Genomic DNA, 25,772 nt, shown 5'->3' on the forward strand with positions numbered 1-25,772 from the left:
CCAGTATCGTGGCAATGGTGGATCTGTGCTCAAAGCCATTTAGCTTAGTGCTATTTGAAATGGCCCCTGGCTCAGATCGGCTAATGTCTAAAGCCCTTCCTGCGGTCAGAGAAAGTCGATCCAGCCAACAATCCCAAGTCCCCACCCCACAGGAAGGGGAAGGCCACTATGCTTGTGATGGGGAATGGGAAAGTCCTTCCTGACCTCAGATTCAGTAGATCAGTGTTCTCCTGAGCGCTCTGCAGCCTGGCTTTGAGCTCTGCCCTACCTGGCGCTAGAATTCTCTCCTCACTCCCACCAGGAAATAGCTAGGCTCAAAGGAATAATTCATGGTCGTTGCAGTAGGGCCCAGGGGCTGCTGGGATCAGGGCCTTACCCACTGCACAGACAGATGACAACATGGCCCTACCCTGAAGAGCAGGCTAAAAAAGTGGCTGCTGCCACAGACTTGGCCTGGACTGCACCCCCTTGCCTCAGCGCTGGGACCGAAGTCGTGTTTGCTCCGAATAGAATTCCTGTCCAAACACTTGCCCTTCATGGTAGGGCCACATTGAGGGAAAGCCGTTTGCTTGCCAGGCTAGTACCATCTGGGAGGGGGATGCTGATGAAACAAGCTGCCCTAAGGCTCTGGCTAGACTGGAGGCTTTTGGGGGTACAGCTAAGACACTCGGGGCGTGTAAAATCCACCCCCGCAAAAGAAGCATCTCTACTGGCCCAAGTCCTGGAGTAGACAACATTATGTCACCAGGTGGGTGCCACCCATGGACACAGCCCTCACCAACAGGCGCTCGGGTCTGTCCTGAAAGAGGGCGAATTTACGCCTCAGACACCCAGAGGCCTGCGTGTGCGAGGGCCCTGCTGATACCAGCCTAGCAGAGCCAGGATGGAGTGAGGGCAGCCCAGGATCCCTGGAAAAAAGCCAACAACATTCACATTTTCTGCTGGGGCCTTGTGGGAACCTCTGGAATTAATGCCATGGAGACGCCTCAGGTAGGACACGCCTCCTGCGCAGGCAGAACTGTGTCATTTACGCCCAGGGCGTGTTTTCAGGCTTGTCTGTGGGTCCGTGAGGACTAGCCATTTTCTCCTTGCACGGGAAAGCTGAGAGTCTGTTATTGCCAAACTTCCTGGCTCTCTGGTGCTTGTGCTTCGGCCCAGCTCTGTGTGCAGGAGCTGGCCCAGGAAGAGCATGCTGAATGGCAGACAGACTTCCCTGGGCCTGGTGGGCAAGATGCTTCCAAGCTGTCTCCTTGCTCCTCTCAGCCTCAGGCCTCCTTGGCTTTGCTGGCTGCCAGAGCCGCGGCACAGGCAGAGGAGCTAGGGAGTCCCCCCCTGGGGGGGAGGGGGGAGAAACAGAGCAAGGAGAGAGGACTGGCTAAGAGACTGAAGGGCTACATAGCCAAGGATGGGGATACGTGGAGTGGGAGCCAATATTTTCAGAAGTGACCACCGATTTGGGGCATGTGAGTCCTGAGTGCTTACCCTGTGACCGCCTGAAGCGTGTTTGCAGAGCACCCACGAATCAGACCCAAAGTGTGTCTGAAGGGGGGGCACCCACCAGCTCAGCAGCCCCCCCAAAACCTCAGCACTACGTGACTTGCCAAGAGTTGCCCAGAAACCAGCTCTCCTGATTCATGGACCGACACGTTCCCTGCTCTCCCTGCAGCCCCTGCCCAGTTCCCCTACTGCCGCCATGAGCCGGTATGCGTGGGCATGATCATTGCTTCCATCACAGTGCTGCGCTCTCTGGGCATTCATCATGACCCAACATGATCATCTACAAAAGCCCCCGTGGATACTGGACTGGAGGGGCCAAGAGGGAGGAAATGGCTCCTTGTAAATGACGAGGTGTTTCTCTTAGGGCTGAGTCTTGCAACCCTACTGAAGGCAGCAAGAGGCTGTGGGATGAGCCGCCAGTGGTGGGACAGCCAGGAAAAGGCTATCAATTGGGGGACACCTGGGTTAAGTATTAATAGGTTTCTGAACAGTTGCCAGAGAGATCGTGGTTCTCCCATTGGCTGGAAGGAGAGCTGGGTTCTCTAGCACTAAGTCCCTGAGCAAGCACTTTGTCTCTGGGCCCCCCAGTCCCATTCTATGGGATGGGGGATGCACTATTCTGAAGGGCTCTCTCTGAAGAGTAAACCTGTAAATGTGAATACAGGGGCTGCTCCTGCAGCACGAGTTCAGAGGAGCAGTCTCGTAAACGTTGGTGCAGGATAGAGCTCCGTGTGAGGAATCTTCCATCGAGCCTCCTTCTCAAAGCATGGAGGAACTCTACATTTAAGTGAGATGCTCTTGTGGTTTGAGCTGTGCAGAGAAGGCTGCTCCAGGAACTCTAGCAGAGACAGCTTGAGTGCATGGGTACTGAGATCAAGAACCACAGCAGACCAAGCATGTCGAATAAGGCATGTGATGGTTGGAGCTACCAGCAGCTCTGAGGATGAGAGCAGGTGGCCCCCTTCTTGAAGGGAGAACAGAGACTATTGTTACAAGAACAATGTGAGCCTCTCTTCCCGAGCTCTACAACCCCACGGTTTGGCAAATTCTGTTCGACGTCATACATCACTTTTTTCTAATTTCAAGCAGTCCCCAGTCTCTCGTGTCCTCTCCATGTCACTTGCATAGCCGTTGCCATCCAGGTGTTTGCACATCAGATTGATTAGCTTTGATGCTGCCAGTGACGTCACATTCTCTGGCCTTTCAGAACAAGTGGCAAGTCATTGAAGTGCTCCGTTGTGCTGGCTAGGTAGCCTGTGCTTAAGCAGTGCCCTTATCTTGAGGCCAGACCTGAGGGGCATTCATACCAGTGAATGGAAAGCATCTTGGAATGTTTTTTGCATTCAACCATTTAAAAAAAATTTCCAGCTTTCCTGCTGCATCGGGGTTCAAGCGTTTCATGGTCAGACGTTCAGGTGGTTCACACCAGTGCGTCTCTATAGACTGTTCTGTTCCTCTTGGTTATGGGTGTGCTGTAAGGCATCTACAACATCATTAACTAGGGCGAGGCTTAAAGTCTTAGATTTGCAAAAGACTGAACATCAACAGTCAAACCTTCCTCCTGCAAGAAGTGTCAGGTGGCTTTACAACCACAATGAGTTTATAGACAAAAGGCCCACAAACAAGGGTGCCAGACCTTAACCTTCCCAAGGAATACAGCCCAGAGCCTATGGCAGGGGTCAGGGCCAATCTATACTCCAAAACAGAACCAGTCATAAGCAGAGGATCTATATTGCAACCAGCTCCCCGCGAATGATTACATCTGCACTGACGATTGGTACTACTCGGGCACAGCAGCCTTTGCAGCAGATAAAAGGACGCAGAGTGTGGTTCCATCTCCTCTGGACATAAGAGGATGGAAAGTGAACTTAACAGGGCATCTCGGATGAACAGATTGTAGGGTGGAGGACTATAGGACTTACTGTAGGACTGTACGCTGGCCTGACTGTCGGGCTCAACAGGTCCACGGCTCGATGTCTGGTTGGCGGTTGGTATCAAGCAGAGTGCTCCAGCGGCCGGTTCTGGGACTGGTTTTGTTCACCATTATTTATTAATGACCTGACTGAGGATGGATTGCACACCCAGGAAGTTTGTGGATGACACTAAGCTGGTGGGAGACGTAGAGATGCTGGAGGGCAGAGATAGGGTCCAGAGTGACCTGGACAAATTAGAGGATTGGGCCAAAAGAAATCTGATGAGGTTCTATAAAGACAAGTGCAGAGTCCTGCACTCGGGATGGAAGAATCCCAAGCATTGTTACAGGCTGGGGACCGACCGGCTAAGTAGCAGTTCTGCAGAAAAGGACCTGGGGATTCCAGTGGATGAGAAGCTGGATATGAGTCAATAGTGTGCCCTTGTAGCCAAGAAGGCAAATGGCATATTGGGCTGCATTAGTAGGTGCATTGCCAGCGGATCAAGGGACATGATTTTTCAGGGGAGCTGGAACAATTTGTGGAGTGGGGGTGCTGAGAGCTATTGAACCAAACTGGAAACCCTGGATATAATGGAAACCACTTCAAGCCAGAGGCTGGTGTGGCACCCCTCCCCCACACCCTTAGGCCCAGCCCCTGTGCGATTATTCCCCTCTGTTTGGCACTAGGGAAGAGTTTTGGGTTCAGTTCTGGGGTCCCCACTGCTGGAAGGATGTGGGCAAATTGGAGAGAGTCCAGCAGGGGGTAATGAAAATGATTAGGAGGCTACTCAGGTGGGGCCTCTTCCCACCACGCTTCTCTAGGCCTTCCTCAGACTCCTCATGGCTAAGCCCCCACATGTTCTGCTCTCAGGCCTCTTCCCCTTTCTGATGAGGGAGACCAGGCAGCATTTCTGAGAGCCAGAACTGCATCCAGCCTGATCAAACCCAGCCACGTGGCCCCACTCCTATGGGAGAGTCAGGGAAACCCACGTGGCCCCACTCCCTTTGTGGGTCTGCTCAGCCTGTGACAGGCACCCTCTCAAACAGGAGCCCTCACGGCCACAGGTATATGCATGCCAGGCAGGGCACGGCCTGCAGAACTGGGGCTTGTAGCTGCAACTCCAGTTTCCCCAAATCCAGCCCTTGATGTTGTTTGAATCCCTGGTTTTCACCTCTCTGGGGAGTCTTTTCCATTCATTCATCACCCCTCCATTCTGCTCATCTCCCAGATCTTTACTGAGAATAATGAAGTTCAGGGCCCCTCCCCCTCCTTCCGGGTTAGAGAATTCATTTTCCCATCAGTAACATCGGTCTGGTAACGAGACATGGTGAAATGTCCCGTTCCTGCCTCTGGCCTTGGGCGGAGCAGCGGTTGCCTGGCTCCGAGCCCTGTGCTGCAATCACTAGACAAGGCTGCCGCACAAATCTAGCAAGAGACAAACCAACTCAAGGACTCGGCTGAAGAGCGCAGCTCCGGGTTTGAGCTTTCGGATAGATGGTTTCTTTTGCCTGCTGTCCCCTTTGATGCAATGGAGCTGTCAGAGGCTGTTCTAAGGAGCCCCAGGGAGCTGCCATGGGGAGAAGGGCAAGGGTGCCATTTCGGGAGAGCAGTGGGGGGCGGGAGGGAGCAGCCATGCGTACCAGGATGCGGCTTGCTTTCCTTCCCGCTCCCTGGATGATAGGGGAGCGAATGGAAAGTACTTGGGTTCTATGCAGGCCTCTTACTCCTGGCTGGGGAAGGGAGAAGGCAGAGGAGTAATTCACAGAACTCAAGTACTTTCCCCTCACTCCCTTAATGGCAGGGGAATGGGAAGAAATGCAAGTCAGGGCCCAGTACTCACGGCTCTCCCTCTTCCCCCTCCCCCCCCGCCCATTTCCTAAAACTCTGCCCTGGTGAGGAGAGGGAACAGGGGCCTAAAGACTGCACTCTGGGCTGTTGGGAGGATTCACGTGGCCCCAGATACCAATGAGAGCAGCCCCAGCTGCTAAACTCATTGCAGCCTCTGAGCTGCCGGGCACCCCAGGGCATCATGAGCCCGGCCAAGCCCATTCCCACGCTGTTCTCTCGCGTCTCGCAGCTTAGCTAGTCACGCCTAAAACCATCCCATGCAAGAGACCAAACCCACCAGGACAGGGCCTGTGGAATTCTCACTCAGATCTTGCTGCTTGTGCATCTCACCCGTCCCCCTTCGTCTTGCTCATTTAAACAAGGGCCTCGTACAATGGGGCACAGGCCAGGGCTGGTCTTAAGGCACAGACATCAAAGAGAGGGCTTGGGACAGAGGCGTAATGGGGCTGCTTACGGCAGGCAGCTCCCTGCTTATGGGAGCTCTTGCCCAGGCAACTGGGACAATAACTGGCCCCTTTGCACTGCCAGAGGAGAGCTTGGGAGAGACAGATTTTTCTCAGCTGTTTATAGCATGGCTGAGTCTCGGCTCTGCTGCAGAGGGCATTGATTTGAGGGGAGCCTGGATCTCAGCACTTGTCGCAGGACATCATTGTAGCAAATGAACCCGTGTGCTTTTTGCAGGGTTGTTTTCTTACTGCCCTTCTATACACAACTGTAACTGCACGCACTAGCAACCTTATGGGAGCACGATTAAAGCTGCATAGCCATGATTGCAGAAGACAGGCCATCCCAGAGATAGGTTGCCTGTGCATTTGCTGAGGTCACCCCGACTCAGTTTCCCTTTGCTCAGACTCCTCAAATACGCCGCACAGGTCAAAGGCATCAAAACAAAAGCTGTTTTCCTTGTGGGGTCCTCCCTGGCCCAGCACAAGCAGCAGCCTTATAAACACAAAACAAGCTCAGAATGAAGAGTCCTCATCCAGGCTCTCACTAAGCACAGCTTCTCCTACCCCCCAGCAGCCACTCCTCAGCCCTACCTGGAGAAATGTTTGTGCTACCTGTAGCCGCCTGCTAGCCCAGGCCTCTTCCTTATCTAACAAAGGCCTGCTTGGGGCTGGCCAGCTCACAGGTGACATTACTTGGTTAATTCTCCCCACCTGGGGGATGAGGGCTGGCCAGCTCACAGGTGGAGATGAGATCCGTTGCTTTATAAAGGACCTGTCAGGCCTTGGCACTAGCTTCTGAGTACTTGATGTTGCAGCCTTAGTAATAGTGGGGTGAGTACTTTGTGTGCAGGGATGTTACGTGCAAGCTTTTAAAAAAGAAAATGAGAAAAACAAAACATCCCCATTGTGGCCTCTCATTGACATGCAGGTGGGTCACAGGCTTTGGAACCTTTAGATCCACTGTACAGCGCTCAGCAGTAGTAAGTTGTTATCCTTTCTATGACGTAGCACTAGAGTGGGTGTGGGAGGGCGGGGAAAGGATGTTTTGCCAGGCCAGAGGGTTTCACAGAAATATGCCCATGTTTTGGGTTCCAGCTCAGGCTCTGGAGGGGGTGCTCTGGTGGGCACAGAACATTAGTTTAGAAAAGAGAAGACTTAGGGGGGACATGATAGCCGTTTTCAGGTATCTAAAAGGGTGTCACAAGGAGGAGGGAGAAAACTTGTTCATCTGGGCCTCTGAGGATAGAACAAGAAGCAATCGGCTTAAACTGCAGCAAGGGAGGTTTAGGTTGGACATTAGGAAAAAGTTCCTAACTGTTAGGGTGGTGAAACACTGGAATAAGTTGCCCAGGAAGGTTGTGGAATCCCCATCTCCGGAGATATTTACGAGTAGGTTAGATAAATGTCTGTCAGGGATGGTCTAGGCAGTACTGGGTCCTGCCATGAGATGACTCTCGAGGTCCCTTCCAGTCCTAGGATTCTATGATTTCTGCCTGTTCCTCCTCTACCCCAGGCTTGATGCTTTCTGTCGTATCCCTGCCTACCTGTCCCTGTCTTGTCCCCCCACCCCAGGCACCTTGTCCCACTCTCATTCCCCTCTCACTTCCAGGCCCAGTTTCCTCTCCTCAGACTTGTCATCCCAAGTGCAGCCTGTTCTAGTTCCGCCCTTGGGACTCTACCGCCTCGTCCCTCCGCCCTGCTCCCAGGCCCATGCGCTTTGACCAGTTGTTCTCCCTCCCGCCCCCCCCCCCCAGGGAGCGGGGAGGGTGAATGCCTGGCTTGGGGGGGCATGCTATAGATAGCCCCTCAGTCCTGCCTCTTCTGCCTGAGGCCTCACACATCCATGCCCTCTGGAACCAGTTTCCCCTGCCCCATTGTGGCCACTGGCCCCAAAACCCAGGGTAGCTAGGCAATGCTGCCCTGGGGTACCCAAGAGCTGGTTAGGTGACTTGGCTCCAACCACCCTCAGTTCCGGGGCTCCTGAGAGCCAGGCGGGTGGCACATCCCAGCCACCTCAGGTCTGGGCGCCCAAGAACTGGGCCCCAGCTGCCCCCAGTCATAGGGCACCCAAGAGTCAGGTGGGAGGTGCGGTTCCAGCTGGTCCTGGTACCTGCTAAAACCTCCCCCCGGCTGAGCCACCAGCCCCAGCATTGGGCTGTTGGCATGGCCCCAGGGATACCCCCTGGCCCCCAGACTGCCTGCCCCAGCCTCCGGGACCAAGCAGGAGGGGCCTGCTACAGGGTTTGTTTTTTCTTGCTTCTGCTTCTGTGTAGCCCCGCACTGATTTTTCTGTGAGTCAGCAGCCCCCGGCCCCAAAAAGGTCCCCACCCCCGATTCTAATCGGCTTCTCCAGAGGATCGTGCCCTTAGGCCACTTTCAAAGCAGCTTTTCATCAGCCACCCCCGATTTGGCTGAGGAAATCCAGAGTAATTTCATTGAAATCAACAGGCTCCTGATTTACGCTGACTGTGGAGTCCACCAGTGTAAGTCAGACTCCAAAGCCTCCAGCTCTTGCCCACAGTGGAGCCCCCAGTGGGAAGACAGAGGGATGCACCTGACTCAAGGGGGGACTAACTAACCCACCCCAATAGCTATAAACCAGCCCTTCATGCTTGCGTGGTCTCATGCCCTGGGGGAAAGAGAGAGGGTGGCCTGGCCATTTTCATTGCCATTTGGCTTCCTGCTTCTGAACAGACGGAGAAGCACTGACCCAACCAGGGAAAGTCTGTTGTTTTGCATTTTCTAGCCCAATCCTGCACTTACGTGCCCTGTGTGACCATCTGAACTCTTGTGTGTCCAGTGCCACCTCCTAACTCATCCCTTGCTTTTCATAATCATAGTATTTGGCACGATATCGTGAGATAATATTTGGCACTTTTCAGAGATTGGCATCAATTCCCCATTTTACAGAGGGAAACTGAGGCACAGCAAGGGGAGCTGACTTGCCCAAGGTCACACAGTGGCTCTGCAGCAAGGCAAGTCATAGAACTCGGGTCTCCTGACCTACCCTGTGGTGTGTCCTGCCAGAGCGCTAGGCTGCACTTTGCAAAGTCAGGGGCAGAGCCAGTGGCAGGCTGGCTCGTTAGCTTTCGAGGAAAACACGTTAACATGGATAAAAGCAAAACGGGGTGAGAGACAAGCGGTTGCTCGAGGCCCAGCGAGGGGAATGGGAACGCTGTGCGAACGCGGCTGGCCGCTGCAGTAGGGCTCTGGGTGGCAAAAGAGCAAGGCGGTCAGGGATCAAAGAGAAGCAGCAACCAGCCTACAGGGCTTGTGCCTTCCCCAGTGAGCAGCCCCTATAAAAAGAAAGTGATTGCAGTGACTTGAGGCTGAGATCCCTATCAGGGTTTCCTCTCCCTCCTCCCTGCGGCTCATCTGAAGCGCTCGTGATGCAGGAAGCGCTGGCTTTCCACGGGCCGCGAATGAATTTCTCCTTTCTTTGCAGGCCTTTGCACTGAAGCCAAGTGAAGAACCTCATGATTGCACTATACATAACTCAGCTCAGCTAAGCGTTCGCTAGGAAGGAAGGCGCTCCTGCCTGTCGCAAGGACTCGTCCGCCCAGACGGGATTCCCAAGCACCACTCTCCCACCCGGCACCCACCAGCAGCCCCCATCTCTGTGCTCTGAGGCGGGCACTTGGCTTTTGCTTCTCTTCCCATCAAAGCTCACCTTGGAAACCATTCCCCAGCCATGTTCCAGCGCCTCACCAGCCTCTTCTTCAGTGACAGCAGCGCACCCGAGGGCCCGGAGGAACCCAAACCCTTTGTCTCCGAGGAGGAGGAAGAGGATGGATGGCTCATTATTGACCTTCCAGGTGAGAGAAGCAGAGGGCAGGGGTGGGGACAGGTCCTGGGTGGAAGGCCTCTTGTTTCACCACAGGCCTTTACAACTCCACATAAAACTCATCCCTTCCCGTCCCTGTGTCTGACACGCGGACCAAGCCCCAGCTGAACCTTCCAAGTCCAAAGGGTCTGGTTAGCTGCCCCCGCTCCTCATTGCTAACTCACCCTCCCTCTTCCTGTGGCCCAGGCAGTCCTGCTTCCAGGCCAGTGAGAGGAAGGGCGGTCGTGGGTTAAAGCACTAGTGTAGGATGTGGAGGTCTGGGTTCAAGCCCTGCTGCGCTACAGATGCCTTGTGTGACCTTGAGCGAGTCACTTAGTCTCTCTGTGCCTCAGGCCGCTGGGGTGCAGTGTGGCTCACTAAGTATTGTGAGATGCTGTAATAAGAGGGACCACACACATCCTGGAGTGAGCTGAGGGGTAGCTTGCCTGCCGCTGTCTGGGCTATCGCAAAGTACTTCAGGTTGGTATCCTGGTGGTTCCCAGCTCGCCACAGTGATGCTGCAGCATTTGGGGCTGTGATACACCCGGCGGGGACGTTGGGGGTTACAGGGCTGTGAGTCAGGGACCTTGTGATGTGTCTCCTTTGCAGCGTCTGGAATGGAGGGATTGAAGGAGACAAGAATGAGGGGCGAGTGTCACCCCATACAGATGCACTGAGGGAATGTGGGTGTCAGCCGACGGTCAGGGCTCCCTATATCTGTCCCTTAAGACCGGCTGAAGTTCTTTTAAATTGTGCTTGGTTCTATTACAGCAACTGAAGGAGTCAGGTTAAAACTTAAACAGTTACAGGTTTGTTAAAGAAGCTTATAAATCATATGGTTGCAATGGCTATTGTTCTATTTCTTAACTACTAGCAAAATATAGATCTTAAAAATGGTTACAAAGAAGATAAAGATAGAAAAATAGAAATAATGGTACCAAGTAACAGCTTATTCTTTCTATGTGTACACTTAAGACAGAGGACCACATCCAGGTACAATTTTTACCCCCTTCTGTGCCTCTCGACTCCAGCATGTCAGGCCAGGGCCGGTCCCTCAATTCCTAGGAAAGACGAAAATACGAGGTGGGCGTCCCCATAGAACCTCGGGAGGTCAAACACCTAACCCGACCAGCAGGTAGAGGGTAGAATGACACTCAAAGTGAGTGTGTGCTGGGCCCATCTTATATACCCATGGGGTCACGTATTTCTCTTTCTTGTCTGTCATGCCAAATGGGGCTGGTCTGTCTTCTGTGAGACCAGTTCTTACAAGGGAGTTGTGAACTTAATTTACACTTGTAAGAGAGAATTGAGATGATTAAATTGGAAGTACTGGGCATTCTTTTCTCAGTGGGGGATTCCTCTCCCAGGGACTGTGTATTCGTATCAACATAGGTGCCAGCCGGGCACACTCGCATATCCTAATCTTGCATTAAAGCAGATCAAAGTTTGATGGCTATGCTGATTGCCTTAATCGCTCTCTCTCTCTCTCTCCACATATCTGGTTTTCAGCTCCTCAGGATCAGATGAGCCAGCATAGACTATGCTGATTTTACTGCTCCTTCTCTGTCCTGTATGCTTCAGAGAGGCAAATAAGATGGATGAGATGGGGTGTGGCTGTCTGGCTACAGTGGGTTTCTTTTCCTATTCTGCTGTGCGCTACTATCCCTCCATTGGTTATAAACCCTGGGAGGTAGTGCTGTCGGAGCTACCTCCTGGGCTGAGGAGGCGAGACCTCCAGGATGCCTTCCGGAGGGCAGCTGGGAGCCTGGGATCCAACTCACATGCCTCACACCACCTGCTCCTGGTTTGTTTGCCTGGAAAGTTCCTAGTGAAGGGCTCATGCAGATTCCATCCTCCCTGCCGTGTCTGAATTGCAGAGCCAAAGGCTGGCGCTATGCATCCTGCCTTGCTGCCAAGCCAGACACGATAAATCTGGGATCATTCCATTGCTCGCCTAAACTGCCCCACCCAAGAGCAACGCTCTGCATTGGACACTGTTGCTGGGTCATTGATGGGTGTGCAAGAGACAGCTGTAGGCTCCCGGTGCCTGGCACAGAGAGTGAGAGCCAAGGGATCTCTTCCCCCAGGCCGTGCATTTTCCAAAAGCATGTTCAGGTTAGCAACTTGCCTGAAGGACTCTGAAACCCATCCAGAAACTGAGGACCCACACTAATTCAGATACAAACCAATGGGGCAGAGGTTCTGACAGGTATTGACGTTACCTGTCCGATGAGCCCTCGGCGAGGTGTTCTCTAATTTAAAAGGCTACAGCACTGCTCTTTATATTATTTTACTCAAAGAGTATTTTACCCTGGTGACCTACTGCAGACTCATTTGGCACTTACTGGTTAGTGGACTTTTCTCCCAGAGTTGGGAACAGACATGAAGGTACTCAGAATGTCCCTGTTAAAAGCAATGCCGTATTGAAGGCATTGGCCTTTCCTTTCTCATTGCTTGGTTCATTTAACAAGAAACAAAGTGTAAGCAGGCCCTCTCAGAGTATGACAGATGCCCTTTGAGTTTAGAGGCCTCAGCACAGCTCCAGCCCACCGATATATCTAATTTCTCATCCACATTTTAGGAATGCTTTCCAGACTTTGTTGTGTGCTTATAATTGACGAAAAATCCAATTTTACGAGCAACATCACTGTTAATATTAAGCATTGCGAGCCTATTCAAACTCTCTCATCCCATTGTAGAACGATGATAGTTCTTTACTTGTTTTACCACATTGAATGTGCAATCACCTGAGTCCACTGATGCAGAGAGACTGACAAAAATAAGTAATGCAATTGTGATATTAGGAAATACAGTCGACAGGCCAGGATCAAATATTTTTTGAAGTAATTCTTTTGGCTTACAGTCTGATGTAAAGTTGGTGGAATGTATACATTTCAGGAAGACGATCTCGTCACAGAGATCTCTTAAAATTTCATTGTTGTACCTTTGTTGAAACTGTTCAGCCACTGAATATAGAATTTCATCACTTAGTTCTCTGAACTTCCAAAGGAATCCAAAATGGCTACACATTTGTTGCAGTGACTCTAATCAACATGTAAGACTAGATTTGATGGTGTCAATAATAACAAAAAAAAAAAAACATTGACTCAACAGAGCCTTTCTGCATCAGATTGAGATGTTAGGCTGTGATTGGTGGAAAATTCAGATGAAATGTCTGTGCTACTGATTTGGACTCAGAAAGGATTGTGTTCCATTGATCATGGATCTTTTGAATATCTTTAAGAAGTCATTCAGTGTTATCCCTCTCAACGTCTAATGTAGCATTGTGCTTCAATTACAAGATTAGTTTTGTGGATCATTTTTAGCAGCTTCATCCACATGGATGATATTAAAATGCATTCAGATTTGGATGTATACTTCTGAATAAACTTAAGCTCAGTGTGAGCCTGTGCTGTGAGAGTAAGAGATTCAAGCTCACTTAAAGCCTCTCACAGAGTCCAAATGCTGTGCAATTAGCTTAATACCATCAATTCGTGCTGACCATCTCATTATCAACATGGCGGGAAGGGAAACAGGCAGATGCTGCTTCAGAATTTCCAACTTTCAAAGACTGAAGAGGTTGGACAATTGCTGGATTGTTCCAAAGTATGTGATTGCTTCCTTGCGTGATTCAGCGCAATCAGCGCCAACAAGATTTAGTGAGTGGTTGCCACAACTGGAGAAAATCCAGTTTGGATTTTTCTTAAGAAGTAATGTTTGTACTCTGTTGTACTTCCCAGCCATATTGGCTCCATTGTGATATGCTGGCCAATGCAAACTTGAAAATTTAATTTGAAGCCTTCCGGAATTTTTCATACGCAAGCGGCAATTTCTTTTCTGGTTTCTTCTGTGAAATTATTGAACAAAATTAATTGTTCTTCAATTGAAACTTTTGAACGTCCTACAATTTTAACATATCGTACAACCAACGTCATCTGTTCTCTATGAGAACAGTCTGGAGTTGCATCAATACTAATTGAAAAGTATTTCACATGTATCTCTTCAAGAACTCCTGTTTGCACAAATGTCCCACAGCTCAATAAACTCGTTTTGCATTCTGGTAGACAGATGATAGACTTCTGTGCATTTTCCACTCTCTTGTGATTCACAAACACACTTAATATGGCTTGATAAATGTGGGTCATACTTGCTAAGAAGCTCAAGTATGCCAAGAAAGTTTCTGTTTGTAGAGTCACCGGTACATTGACTGGAACCAAACAAAGCCGATCCCCATTCAGAAAGAAAAAGAATGACATTCAATATGCACTCAAGGTGGTTTTTCCAGTTATCAGGTTCTGATGCCACTGTTGTTACACTGTGTCTGTGCTAGTCATAAGTTTTTGCTCTTGCTGTGCAGCATCTCTGAGGTCCTAATTTTCTGCCTGCACAGTCTCTAAAGCAGTGTTTCTTAAAGTGTGTGCCACGAGGAAAATCGGAGGTGTGCCGTGGAGAACAACGTTTAAAAGGGCAATGACTGAACAGAGTCCAAATGGCCACCCTTAAAAGGGCAATGCCTGCTCTCCTGATAAAAGGGCAAACTGTTTTTTTTTTTTTTTTTTTTTTTCCTCTCTCTCAATAAAAAACCCTTGGTGTTCCACAGGAAAAAAAAAATTGTTTGGTGTTCCTTGGTCTTAAAATGTTTAAGAAACACTGCTCTAAATCGAGCAAAGATTCTGTAACTATTGCTACTGTTGGCATTTCTGTGTCTTGATTAATGACCTCCTCATTCTGAGGCAATGGCATTGAAATGTCATTTGTGGGTACAAAGTTTTCACCATCAGAACTGGAAGTGCCACTATCAGTATGGTCACCATCTAATGGCTTAGGCATCTTTTCTATGAGAAATGATGTTATTAGCTTTAAACTCTTAACTGCTGATTCACTCTGTTGCTTTTGCCGTCTCTTACTTGCACCACTTTCAAATCTTCACTTCACTTTTATAAAGGGTTCTTTTAAAACACGGTAACATACAATTCATTAATCTGCTAACAGTTATTGGTTATATAAAATGTAATTGTATATACTTCTCAATGAATATTATATAATAATGGTTTGGGTGGTGTTATTTACTATGGCCCTTACATCCTTATTTCAGAGTCTTGAAATTTCCCGTTATTAAAGTCCTCTATTAACTGGTGAGTTATTATGAATATAAACATGGGGCGATTGCCAGATTAGATATAAAGTTTATTAAACAACAAGAATTAAAAATTTATTACCATAAAAAAGCTTTAGATTCACTTTTAAAACTGGACGAAGAGGTAGCTTACAGCTGAGCCTGATATGGTTACTGTATACGAAGACACATAAGAAAAAACAGAAATACGAAAATCTCCTGTGCAGAAATAAACATCTAATTTAAAGGTTAAACTCACCCTCAGACCAAGCAAAATCACTTTACGGTAACAAAAGTAATTATGACTTTCAAAACCTCTAAACTATGCAAAGACCGTAAGCAGCATTTCATAACATAAAATCACTAACCACAGAAGCTGTTCCAGTCACTCGGATGAAAACTCAGATGTGGCCAAATTGGCAAAGCCTGAGGTCCCACGATGATTTAAATCAATTTCTTGCAGGTCTATAGAGCTTCTTTTGTTGTCTCTGTTATAACTGCAAGGTGTATAATAAATGGAAATGACTTGGTAGAAAAAGGTCCAAATCTGAGGTCCCTTTGTCTGCTGAGGCCTGGGCCAAATGGCCCTCCTGGCTCCCCCTTTGACTGTAAGACTGCAAAACTCCGTTGTTTTGCTAATATGTTTGGTTTTTACTCTATTTTTATTTTCCAAGATGACTCTCAGTGGGCTGTTGGGAGCAATGCATGAATTTAAGAACAGCTAGAGAGTGTGGCTGCACCCCACACTTAGGCTACGTCTACACTGGCATGATTTTCCGAAAATGCTTTTAACAGAAAAGTTTTCCATTAAAAGCATTTTCAGAAAATCGCGTCTAGATTGGCAGGATGCTTTTCCGCAAAAGCACTTTTTGCGGAAAAGCGCCCGTGGCCAATCTAGACGTGGTTTTCCACAAAAAAGCCCCGATCGCCATTTTCGCGATCGGGGTTTTTTTGCGGAAAACAGTACTATGCTGTCTACACTGGCCCTTTTGTGCAAAAGTCTTTCAGAAAAAGACTTTTGCCCAAACGGGAGCAGCATAGTATTTCCGGAAAAGCACTGAGGATTTTACATGAGATTGTCAGTGCTTTTCCAGAAATTCAAGCAGCCACTGTAGACAGCTGGCAAGTTTTTCCGCAAAATCAAATGATTTTGCGGAAAAACTTGCCAGTCTAGACACAGCCTTAGAGTTTATACATTTTATCCAAGCCTCTTCATTAAATTGTTGTTCCCAGAGCAAACTAAGCACTACTCATTTGTATGCTCAAACACCCACCTGCATGATTTGGGGCTACACATGGATGTCTAAGAGCAGCCGGGTAGTTTGTTATAGGCACAACACTGTGATCAAAGTCCATGGGTTAAGTTGCTCCTGCTGCAGCAAATGATTCTATGTCTGCCCAGACAGCCAGTGCCAACTCACTAAAGTCACAGGTCTGACTGAGTCGTCTTAATTCCATGACGTGCTGCTCGCCAGTTTTTTTTCATGGATGTAAAAATAATTCTCTCTGAAATGATCAGCCGATTTAGTCAGTAAATGACTTAACATCCTGCTTTTACCTTTTACAAACATTCATTTGTGGCGTTAAAGCCAGTGTGTGAAGACAGTGACTGCTCTGTGTAGGAGATTTAGCTTTAGAACAAGCGTCCCAGAAATGCAAATGCCGGGCAGCAGAAACTGTGAAAGCCATAAGCTGAAGAGCTGAATTCCCCAGGGGAGCAGTACAAAAGAATGTGTAAAGTACAAAAGAATATCGCCAAACTAGGTCCCATCAGAAGTGGAGCCATTTGCTATGAGAGCCACTGTCAGGGGAAGGCTGGGTACAGCCAGTCATGTGAAAGTTGTGGATCGCAGCATGATGCCAAACTGTGTGTTGTCTTTGGAAAACGGTCACAGATGTGGGAAAAATTATCCTTTTGCCCAACGCGGCAGATGCCAATGAAGAAAAGCCAAGTGCATTCAGCTGATGGCAACGTGGTGGAGGAGTTTTTCATAGATGTCCTGGGATGTACCAAGCCTGATGGGAGGAACAGGATGCTGCCTATGCAACAAATGGAACAATTGTTCCGCTGAGACTGGACATCACAGCTCCTGTTAATATTCTGTCTGAACAAGATGAGATACAGATAAGACCCAAACTGAGAATTAACAACAATAAAAGTAACTGGCTAGTCTGGAATGAACATACCAGTGATGCTAAGGTGTATTGCTATCAGCAGCCAGGAAAACACCACATTCAAGGGAGGTGACACCAGCTTTAAGCCTGGCTGAATGTGGAAAAACTCCGTCTGGTAAAACAGGTGCTCATGCTGCAGGATCATAAGAAACATGGTTAGGAGTCACTCTTTGGGGAATCTCATGACCCGTTGCAAGAGCTGGGTTGCATGCAAGGTGAACATACAGTGTGGTTGAAGAAGCTGGTCCCTCCGGTTGTCTGCCCCTGGAGAAAGGTGCCGTTTGCACTCTGTGATAAACTCAAGGCTCAGTTGCCAGCGGGCAAGCGATGCAAGTAGTACAAAAAATTGAGGAGTCATCAGAATGGGTGAGCTCCCTAGGCACTGTGGAGAAAAGTAAGAGCCAGCTTCACACATGCTTAGATCCCAGAGAGCTCCCCGAGGCTATAATAAGAGAACTTTTCTAACTACCACCCAGAGAAGAGATTATGGCTCAATTTGCAAATGCACAGTTGTCAGTATAGGGGGACTGGAGCAATTTGTCTAAGGGGGTGCTGAGAGCCATTGATCCAAACAGGAAACCCTGCATATGATCAAACCACTTCAACTCGGGGTGTAGCAGTCATAGTTCCCGCTAAGGACATGCACAAAAAATCATTCTCCCACCCACCTGCTCTGGAGACCTGCCGTGACCACATGGTGGAGGGGGGGAGGGGCCTGATCTGGTGGCTGGGGCTGGGAACAGGCCCTGCCACATGGTAGGGGGAGAGGTCTGCTCCAGCGACTGGGAACGTGTGTGTGTTAATAAATTGGGTGCCTCGGTGGCGCACATCCAAACCAGCGCACACAACCTCAATACTGGTGCACAAGCCAAAACTCACTCCGCTCATGGTTGGAAAATCTTAGGCTAGGTCTACACTATAGCCTCTTGCGCAAAAACATATGCAAATGAGGTGAAGCGTGGAATATCGCCATACCTCATTTGCATAATTAATGAGGCTCCGTTTTTGTGCAAGAGGCTTTTGTGCAAAAAGGAGCACTGAAAACCCTCCTTGCGCTAAAGCCTCTTGTGCATATTTTTTGCGCAAAACAGGGGCAGTATAGACATAGCCCCAGAGGGAACCCTGGCAACAGTAACATCAGCATTGGGGCTAAGTGTAAAAGGAGCATGACTGTAGATTTCGGGACATCCTGCATCGCGAGCTGCAAACCGGAATGTGTTCTAGGGATTACACACTGACTTTTGTTGGGGATGTCATCTCCCAGGAAGATGTAAAATTTGCTAAGAGGAAAATTTCAGCCATTGAAATGATGCCACATCCCCAGTGGAAGAAAGATGTCCAGCGGTTTTTGGGAATGGTTAATTACCTTGGAATGGTCAACTCTAATCTATCAAAGCAGCGCTTGGAGGAAACTCCCAGAGGACACGAGTGAATGGTGCAGAACAGGCGGGATCATGAGAAAGTTTAAAACAACTGATTCAAGAACCAGCCTTGCAGTTCCATGTGACAGAAAGGCCTGTTACAACCTCAGCAGATGCTTCACAGTCTGGCTTAGGTGCCGTGATTTTACAGAGGACTGCTGGCAACCAGTGGCATGTGCTTCCCAACCACCGACTGAGGCAGAAACCAGATATACCCAGATCGAGAGGAGCTTTTAGGAATGTCGTTTGCCGGTGAGAAATTCAGTCAGTATATTTGTGGACAGACCGTGGAAGCTGAAATGGACTATAAGTCCCTGTGGCAGCGAATGCACAACCCATCACAGGAGTGAGACTATTCTGGGGTGAGGACACCACCCAATCGGCCGCTGGGTCATCGGCCGTCTGTCCAGTCTATAAATATCCCCTTTGTCTCGGGGTAACATTGAAACCGGGAGCAGCCCTGCTCACAGGGCAGAATGGCCCAATGGCCAGAGTCTGTAAGTAGCCCTGGGCTCAGGGCAGTGTGGCCTCAGGGCTACGGTCAGTAGGCCTGTGGTTTGCACCCCGATAGGGGGACCCAGGTCCTGTGAGCGGCAAGTCGGCCTACCGCTCCCTTGGCGGGGAATCCGGACGAAACACACTGAGTGTACCTGGGTGGGAGAGGCTGCTCCTGCACTCTCCCTTGGCCGCTTCCTACCAGTTCTGCTGAGGTGTCGTCCCACGTAGCAGTTGGGGCTTTGGGAAGGCTCCACTACCACTGTGGTGCACGATGGCAGCATCTCAGTCCTTTGTCCCATGTAGTGGCAGGTCTCCCTGGGGCTCCACTGGGGCCATGTGGCAGCCGTCTCTGGACCTTCAGTTCCTGCTGTCAGGGTCGCCGGCTGTGGCAGCTCCAGAACTCTGGCTGAAGGTCCTTCCCCTTCGCTGGTCAGCCCAGACTCAGCTGCTCTCCTGCCTTTTATGCTGCCCCAGCGCTTGGAGCATGCCCAGTCTGGTTGAAGGGGCGGGACTTCCTCCACCCACAGGGTTTTCACCCCTCCTGTTCTAGTGCGGGTTATGTGTACCCTGTCACAGCCCCTGACAATGTTATTTAGTGAACCGCTAAATGACTGGATCTTAAAAATTCAAAAAATGCTAAAGCAACACAAGTACGGCTTGGTTGTGACCTACATGCCTGGAAATTCACATTCACTGCAGATGCACTTTCCAGAGCAGCAGCTCCCACGAGACCAGGGAAGACGTTGGAGACAGAGATGCAAATCTATGTAGTCAATTCCCACAGCTGACAGGAAATGGCAACAAATAAGAGGAGAAGCCTAGAAAGATGAACCTTTGCGGTTCCTAAAAGAGATGATGAAGTGTGGCCTGAAAACATAAGCAGTTGCTACCCCAGTATAAGAGACAATTGGACCAGCCAACATGAATTCACTGCGAGAGATGGGGTGGTTTCCAGGGCAGCAAGGTTGTAATTCCAATGAACTTCCAAAAGGAAATGCTACAGAAGGTCCAGGACTTGTTACAACCATCATGAGAGGGGCTGTATTGGCCGGGATCAATCACAACATTACTTATTTGGTAGGAAACTGCTTTTCATGCCTGAAATACAAGCCCTGCCAACTAACAAAGTCACTGAGACCTCATCCAGTTCCACATAGGCCTTATGTGAAGGTTGGTGCTGAGTTATTTACCTGGCAGTTAAAGGGTTGTTTAATAGTCACAGATTATCCAGCAATTTGCATGCTGCATGCACAGTGATAGCTGGCATGAAGGGACAATGGCTTTTCTCCATCTTAGCTGTTAATGGGAAGAAGGATCAGATCTAATTTACCAATCATTGATAGCCTGCTGAAATCTCATGGCAATGAAACCATACACAAGATGAAACAAAATCAGAAGTGGATGCAGAAATTTTATTTTGACAAAGGGGCGCGTGATCTCCCCTCTCTTAATCCCGGTGATAGAGGGAGCCAGAGGAATCGCACCACTAATACCTGGAGCCAAAGCGGAGCCATTACCAAACAAGCTGCAACCAAGACCTCATGTAGCCAAGACAAACCAGGGGGACACATTTTGACGTAATCCAAAGGCTCTCTGAGAAATCCCAGCAAGTTCTAACACATGGACAGCTGAGGTGAGCTCTGGCACGTCCCAGCTGACCAAGAGAACCCCTCCGACTACGGAAAGGCAGGTACTGAGAAGACCACAGGAGGAGATTTAACATCCTTGAAAGACTCGGAGACTTGCCAACCTTCAGGGAAAAGCGGCATTTGTTAAAAACTCACTTCGGAGAGATGTGCTGGTAACTTCTCCTCTCTAGCTAGCCGACACATTGGTTTATGGGAATGTACTAGATGGGGAGAGAGTTTAAGGTAGGGTTGCCAGGTGTCTGGTATTCACCTGGACAGTCCAGTATTTTTGCCTCCTGTCCAGTAAAAAAAAATTCAGAGAATACTGGACACCTAAAATGTCCGGTACTTTCTGATTTTTTCCCCGGCCAGGAGGCGAAAATGCTGGTCAACCCTACAAACACTCAGGGCCCGGCCTTCCCCACCCCCAACTCTCCCTGGCTCCCAACACCCCCAGCTCCCCGACCTCATACTTACCTGGTTCTGCAAGGCTGCCAGACATGCTGTTTTAATGCTGTTTTATTTTAATCATTTTTTGCTTTATAAGTCTTCGAGTCCTTTTTTTCTTTTTTTGCTCAACAACTTTGATCTCCCCCTCTCCCCCTTTACTTTAACAGAATTTTTTCCTGGTGGTTTTTTTTTGGGGGGGCGGGGGCGGTATTTTTGTTTCAACCATCTGGCAACCCTAATTTAAGGTGTGTGGTGTTAGCCAGTAGCTGGTTTAGATCTGTACAGAAGAGCAATTGTGCTGTTAAGCGGGAAGATGCAGCGAGATGTTTGTGGGATGTTTGTGTGAGCATTCGGGGACGCTCACTGCCAAGGAGCAGCATTAGGACCGGGAGAAGTTAGAGGTGTGCCGGGGTTGAGAGCACAGCTGTGCGCAGCCGTTCACAGCTGTACTCCTGAGTTCCACAGTTCTCAAACTTCATCGCTCTGGCTCCCCTTTGGACAATGACAATTATTACGTGACCCCGGGGTCAGGGGGCAAAGACCAAGCTCCACTGCTGGCCCTGGGCTGGGGAGGGGGCAAAGCTAAATCCCCAGGGCTTCTGCCTTGTGTGCGTGTGTGTGTGCGGGGGGGGACATGTAACCTAGCCCTGGAAGATGGGGTTTAGGCCTGAGGTTCAGTTTTGCTGGGGTCCGGGGCCAACACCAGCGTTGGCAACCCCAGTGAAACAGGAGCCTGACCCACTTTGGGGGTCCCGACCCACAAGTTCTAACCCAGGGGTGAGCAAAGGGGCCAGCGAGTGGATCTGGCCCGCAGAGGCCCTGCCGCTCCCAGGCCAATCAGGGTCTGTGGGTGGGGAAGCACGGAAGTGTCCTGGGCCCGCCCCTTCTACCTGAGGCCCCGCCTCTTCTGGGGTGCCCCGGAGCCCCTTCACAAATGTCGGAAGTGGCCCCCCAGTCAAAAATGATCTCCCCCCCCCGTTCTAATCCTCTCATTCCCAGGGGTGCTGCTCAATGGACCCCAAGGTCTTTACTGAACCAGCTGATCTCAGCCAGGCTGGTGCACCAAGGGCGTCAGAACCAGGCAGGATGGGGGGGGGGGGAGCTGAAAGCAGATGGCCTGGCCCAGCCACTTTGTGCCACAGACCTCCCCACCCCCACCCCACTCCTCTTCCCCCCGAGGCCCTGGCCACGCCTGTCCGGGGGGAGGGGGAGGGCAAATGCAGCCCTTGGCTCACATCCTGGCCCCTGTGCCCAGGGCAAGTGGAAGGTCTGCGGCTCCTCACAGCTGCCCAGCCACGCAGCTCTCACTATGGTCAGTCTGCAGCTCTAGGCCCAGTCTGCCAGCCAGAGCTGGGACAGGAAGAGCCACATGGGCAGCCGTGTGGAGCCGCAAACCCTCCAGCTGGGCAGGCAGGGACACAGGCCTGGGGCTGCTTTCAGTCCCTCCCTGGGGCAGGAGGAGGGCTCCTGGCTCCTGGCCCCATCCGGCTTTGGGCTTGGCTAGGGAGGGGCCACCGACAGAGCGGGGGCCCTGATCCCCCACATGCGGGAAGGCTCCACTAGCTCAGTCCTTTGTCCAGACACCCTGCTCCCCCTCCCCTGTCGCTCTGGCACTGGCCGCGCCTGGAGACAGGTGATGACTCCATGGACCTGATATGGCTGCTTTCGCGTTCTTCTGAGGGCAGGGCTGTCCCCTTAGCGCTGTGGTGGGCAGCCATGTTCAGCCACGGCCGTGGCTCGGCGACAATGCCTTCTGCTCAGACTGCTTCTCAGGGGCTCCCATTTTGCCAGCAGCAGATCCCTGTGGACGGGGCTTCTCCATCTTAATCAAAAAGGCCTTTTCGTTCCTGCTGTAAACTTGCTTCTGGCCTGTTCCTTCCACGCCACTTCCAAATGCTGCCTCGCTGCCTCTGTCTTAACAGGGCCCCTTCCTCTGCGGGTCGCCTGAGCTAGCCGGGACAGAGAGAATCACTAAAGCTACCAACTGGCACCAGAGCAGGTCCTGCTTGGCTTATCCCCAGGACTCCCTCTGCTTGCTGGGAGGAGACTGCAGAGAGCTGGTCTCTCTAACTGCGGGCTAGACCCCTGTGGTGGGTCAGGCGTTGCTCCTCCCTCGAAAGGAGGGGGCTGCTCTAGCTCTTATGGAAGTGCCCAGGTGGGGGGGATGAGTCTAAAAGCCCCCACACAGAGGAGACTCTAACCATCCTTCCCCGTCGTTCAGCAAACACTGACCCTGGACGTGGAAACAAGCTGGAACTGGTCAAGCTGGTTTTTCCAAGCAGAAACTGTCTTGGGAAGGAGGAGACAGCGCCGTGCATGGCTGGGAGAGCGTCCCTAGGGCGTCGAGAGGGTGTCCATGGGATGGGAGCGGAGCACGACTAAGTGGGAGGCTGGTCTGGCCTGCAACTGTCAGATGATCCCTTGGCTCTGTGTATGTCTGCTGTACGCTGTCCTGAAAGAAAGTCGTACCTAGCACCTGCGCAGCCTTTTCATCCGGCGGGCTCCGAGCAGGCTGAGGGCTACAAACTATGCTTCACCGTTGGGGTGGGTGAGGCAGAGAGATGAATGATCTTTCCCAAGGTCACCTAGTGATTCAGTGACAAGGGCAAGCCGCAAATCCGGGTCTCGGCCCTCACTGGACCGCAGCAGCTGTCTGTGGGCGGGTGCATTGCTCATGGGAACAATGGCAGCCATCCACGTCCAACTAGCGGTGGGAAGTCTGCCCAGCGGCTTTGTGCTTTTGTGTTTCTTCCTTTGCTTTGTCTCGCTGCAGCCCCGCGTTCTGCTCCGAGTCCATTCACGCACCAGCCCGCAGAGGGTTAAACTCGACTGCGCAGAAAGATCTTTGCTCGGGATGCCCTTCCCCTAGATCAGCCCCTCCCCCGTAATCTCTTGATGCCTGAAGCACTCTGAGGAGCTCAGACTCCACCTAGCCAGACTAACATCTTCCTTTGCCATAACACGATCCATTTCTGGTAGCCAGAGCGCTCTGGACCCGCTATTTCACCTCAGCCGCAAGAAACTGATGACGAGAATTGGGGAGAGGATCTAAGGCCACATCTATACTAATGGCACCAGAGTTTGATCTTCTGGCATTTGATTTAGCAGGTCTAATAAGGACCCACTAAATTGAACACTGAGGCTGCGTCTAGACTGGCATGATTTTCCGCAAATTCTTTTAACGGAAAAGTTTTCCATTAAAAGCAGTTGCAGAAAAGAGCATCAAGATTGGCACGGACGCTTTTCCGCAAAAGCATTGTGCAAAAGCGTCCGTGGCCAATCTAGACGCGCTTTTGTGCAAAAAAGCCCCTATCGCCATTTTCGCGATTGGGGCTTTTTTGCGCAAAACAAATCTGAGCTGTCTACACTGGCCCTTTTGCGCAAAAGGACTTTTGCCCGAACGGGAGCAGCACAGTATTTCTGCAAGAAGCATTGATTTCTTACATGAGATCGTCAGTGTTCTTGAGGAAATTCAAGCGGCCAGTGTAGACAGCTGGCAAGGTTTTCCTCAAAAGCAGCTGCTTTTGTGGAAAAACTTGCCAGTCTAGACACAGCCTGAGGGTATCCCCTAGTCGACACCCGTGCACCTCGATTCACATGGCATAAGGGAAGTCAACAGGAGCATTTGCTCCTATCAACTTCCCACTATGAGGATGGTGCCAAGCTCGGCTTAAGATACATTGACTCCTGCTACATTATTTGTGTAGCTGGAGTTGCTGCCAGAAGCCGATTTCCCAGGTGCAGTATAGACCTGGCCTGACAGACGCGGGACCGTCTCACAGCTGTGTGAATTATGACACGGGTGCCATTTGGGCTTAGGAAGGTTCCATCAACATCCCTGCTATGATGGAGTGGGAGACCTGATAAGAGCACGGTGCTAAGTTGCAGTGTTGGCCACAGAACTGCCGCCTGCCCAGGTTTATAGCCCAGTTACAACACACAAGTTAACCTCCATCTCCACTGATTGGAGTCCCGTCCTGTGTAAGTCAGCACTTCGGAATGCTCTCTTGGACACAGGCTGAGGGAAAAGCTGCAGGCACCGTTCTGGGCTAAGTTTCCTCCTGACGCCCGCCCGTCAGCGACTGGGTTAGGTGGGGTGGACAGAGCACGTCTGTCCGAGAGCAAAGCACAAGCGAGGCCAGTCCCTCATGCTTTTCCCTGCAGGTGCCTCATGGTTCGTGGCTGTCCCTCGGGCAGGGGGGTGCTTGGCCGAGTCGCCCTGGAGGGGGCCGGGCTGTGCTGTGCAGGTGTTTTTATTTTGCTTGGTGGTTTATGCCTCAGTAAAGGTTTTATCGATTGAAAAAAATATAATGCTGTTGGGGTGTCAGTTTTACTAATAATGCCCCCTTTTTCTTCCCCTCACCCTCTCCCCCACCCACTGTATATTGTATGTGTGTGTGTCTCTCTGCTTCTTTACCCTTCCCACACCTGGCCCCCGCCCTGCCCCCCTCTGCATGGCTTCAAACTACCGTGGGGTTGTTTTGGCTGCTCCCACCTTGTGGATGGTGGCTCTTGTCTCTCATTAGCTAGTTACACGTCAGCCTTGGGCGAAGAGCCGCGGGTAGGTGAGAGGGATTCCATTTGCACTTCCCAGTCCTGTCCTGGGTCCCCCCCACCTACCACTTCTTCGCCCCACTCACTCAGTGACTGTGTCGGCAGGCCTGTGCCCTCCCAGCCTGACCCCTGCTTGATGGACGAGAGTTGGTTTGTCACCCCTCCCCCCTGTTTTACTGCAGAAGGCCCCAGCCCTGACAGGGTGGAGAGCAACCCCATGGAGGACCTCTTGATCGAACACCCCAGCATGTCTGTCTACGTCACCAGCAACAGCATTGTGGTGGAAAGGGAGAGCCCTGATGAGGCCGTCAGCGAAGGGTGAGTACCTGGTGTGGCCATAGCCCATGGCAGAGGCAGTCAGGTATCATCTCTGCTTTCCCGCCGGGGAGGCAGAGAAATGGAG

The 25,772-nt window shown here is 50.8% G+C and overlaps 1 protein-coding gene across 3 annotated transcripts in view; it reads left to right on the forward strand.

Moving 5' to 3' along the window:
• The window catches only part of TP53INP2 (tumor protein p53 inducible nuclear protein 2), a 43,681-nt gene that overhangs the window by 11,425 nt on the left and 6,484 nt on the right, over positions 1-25,772 (forward strand). Inside the window, exons 2-4 of one of the 3 annotated variants that reach the window (XM_014575290.4) lie at positions 9,150-9,519; positions 25,342-25,380; positions 25,552-25,687. In XM_014575290.4, coding sequence (XP_014430776.3) covers positions 9,396-9,519; positions 25,342-25,380; positions 25,552-25,687 — 299 coding nt within the window. In that variant the 5' untranslated portion in view covers positions 9,150-9,395. Of the gene's footprint in view, positions 1-9,149; positions 9,520-25,341; positions 25,688-25,772 lie in introns of all 3 variants that reach the window. The other 2 variants (XM_075901417.2, XM_014575291.4) reach the window with 2 other exon arrangements.

Source organism: Pelodiscus sinensis, chromosome 17 (assembly GCF_052426305.1).
Source record: "Pelodiscus sinensis isolate ZL-2025 chromosome 17, ASM5242630v1, whole genome shotgun sequence".
NCBI lineage: Eukaryota > Metazoa > Chordata > Testudines > Trionychidae > Pelodiscus > Pelodiscus sinensis.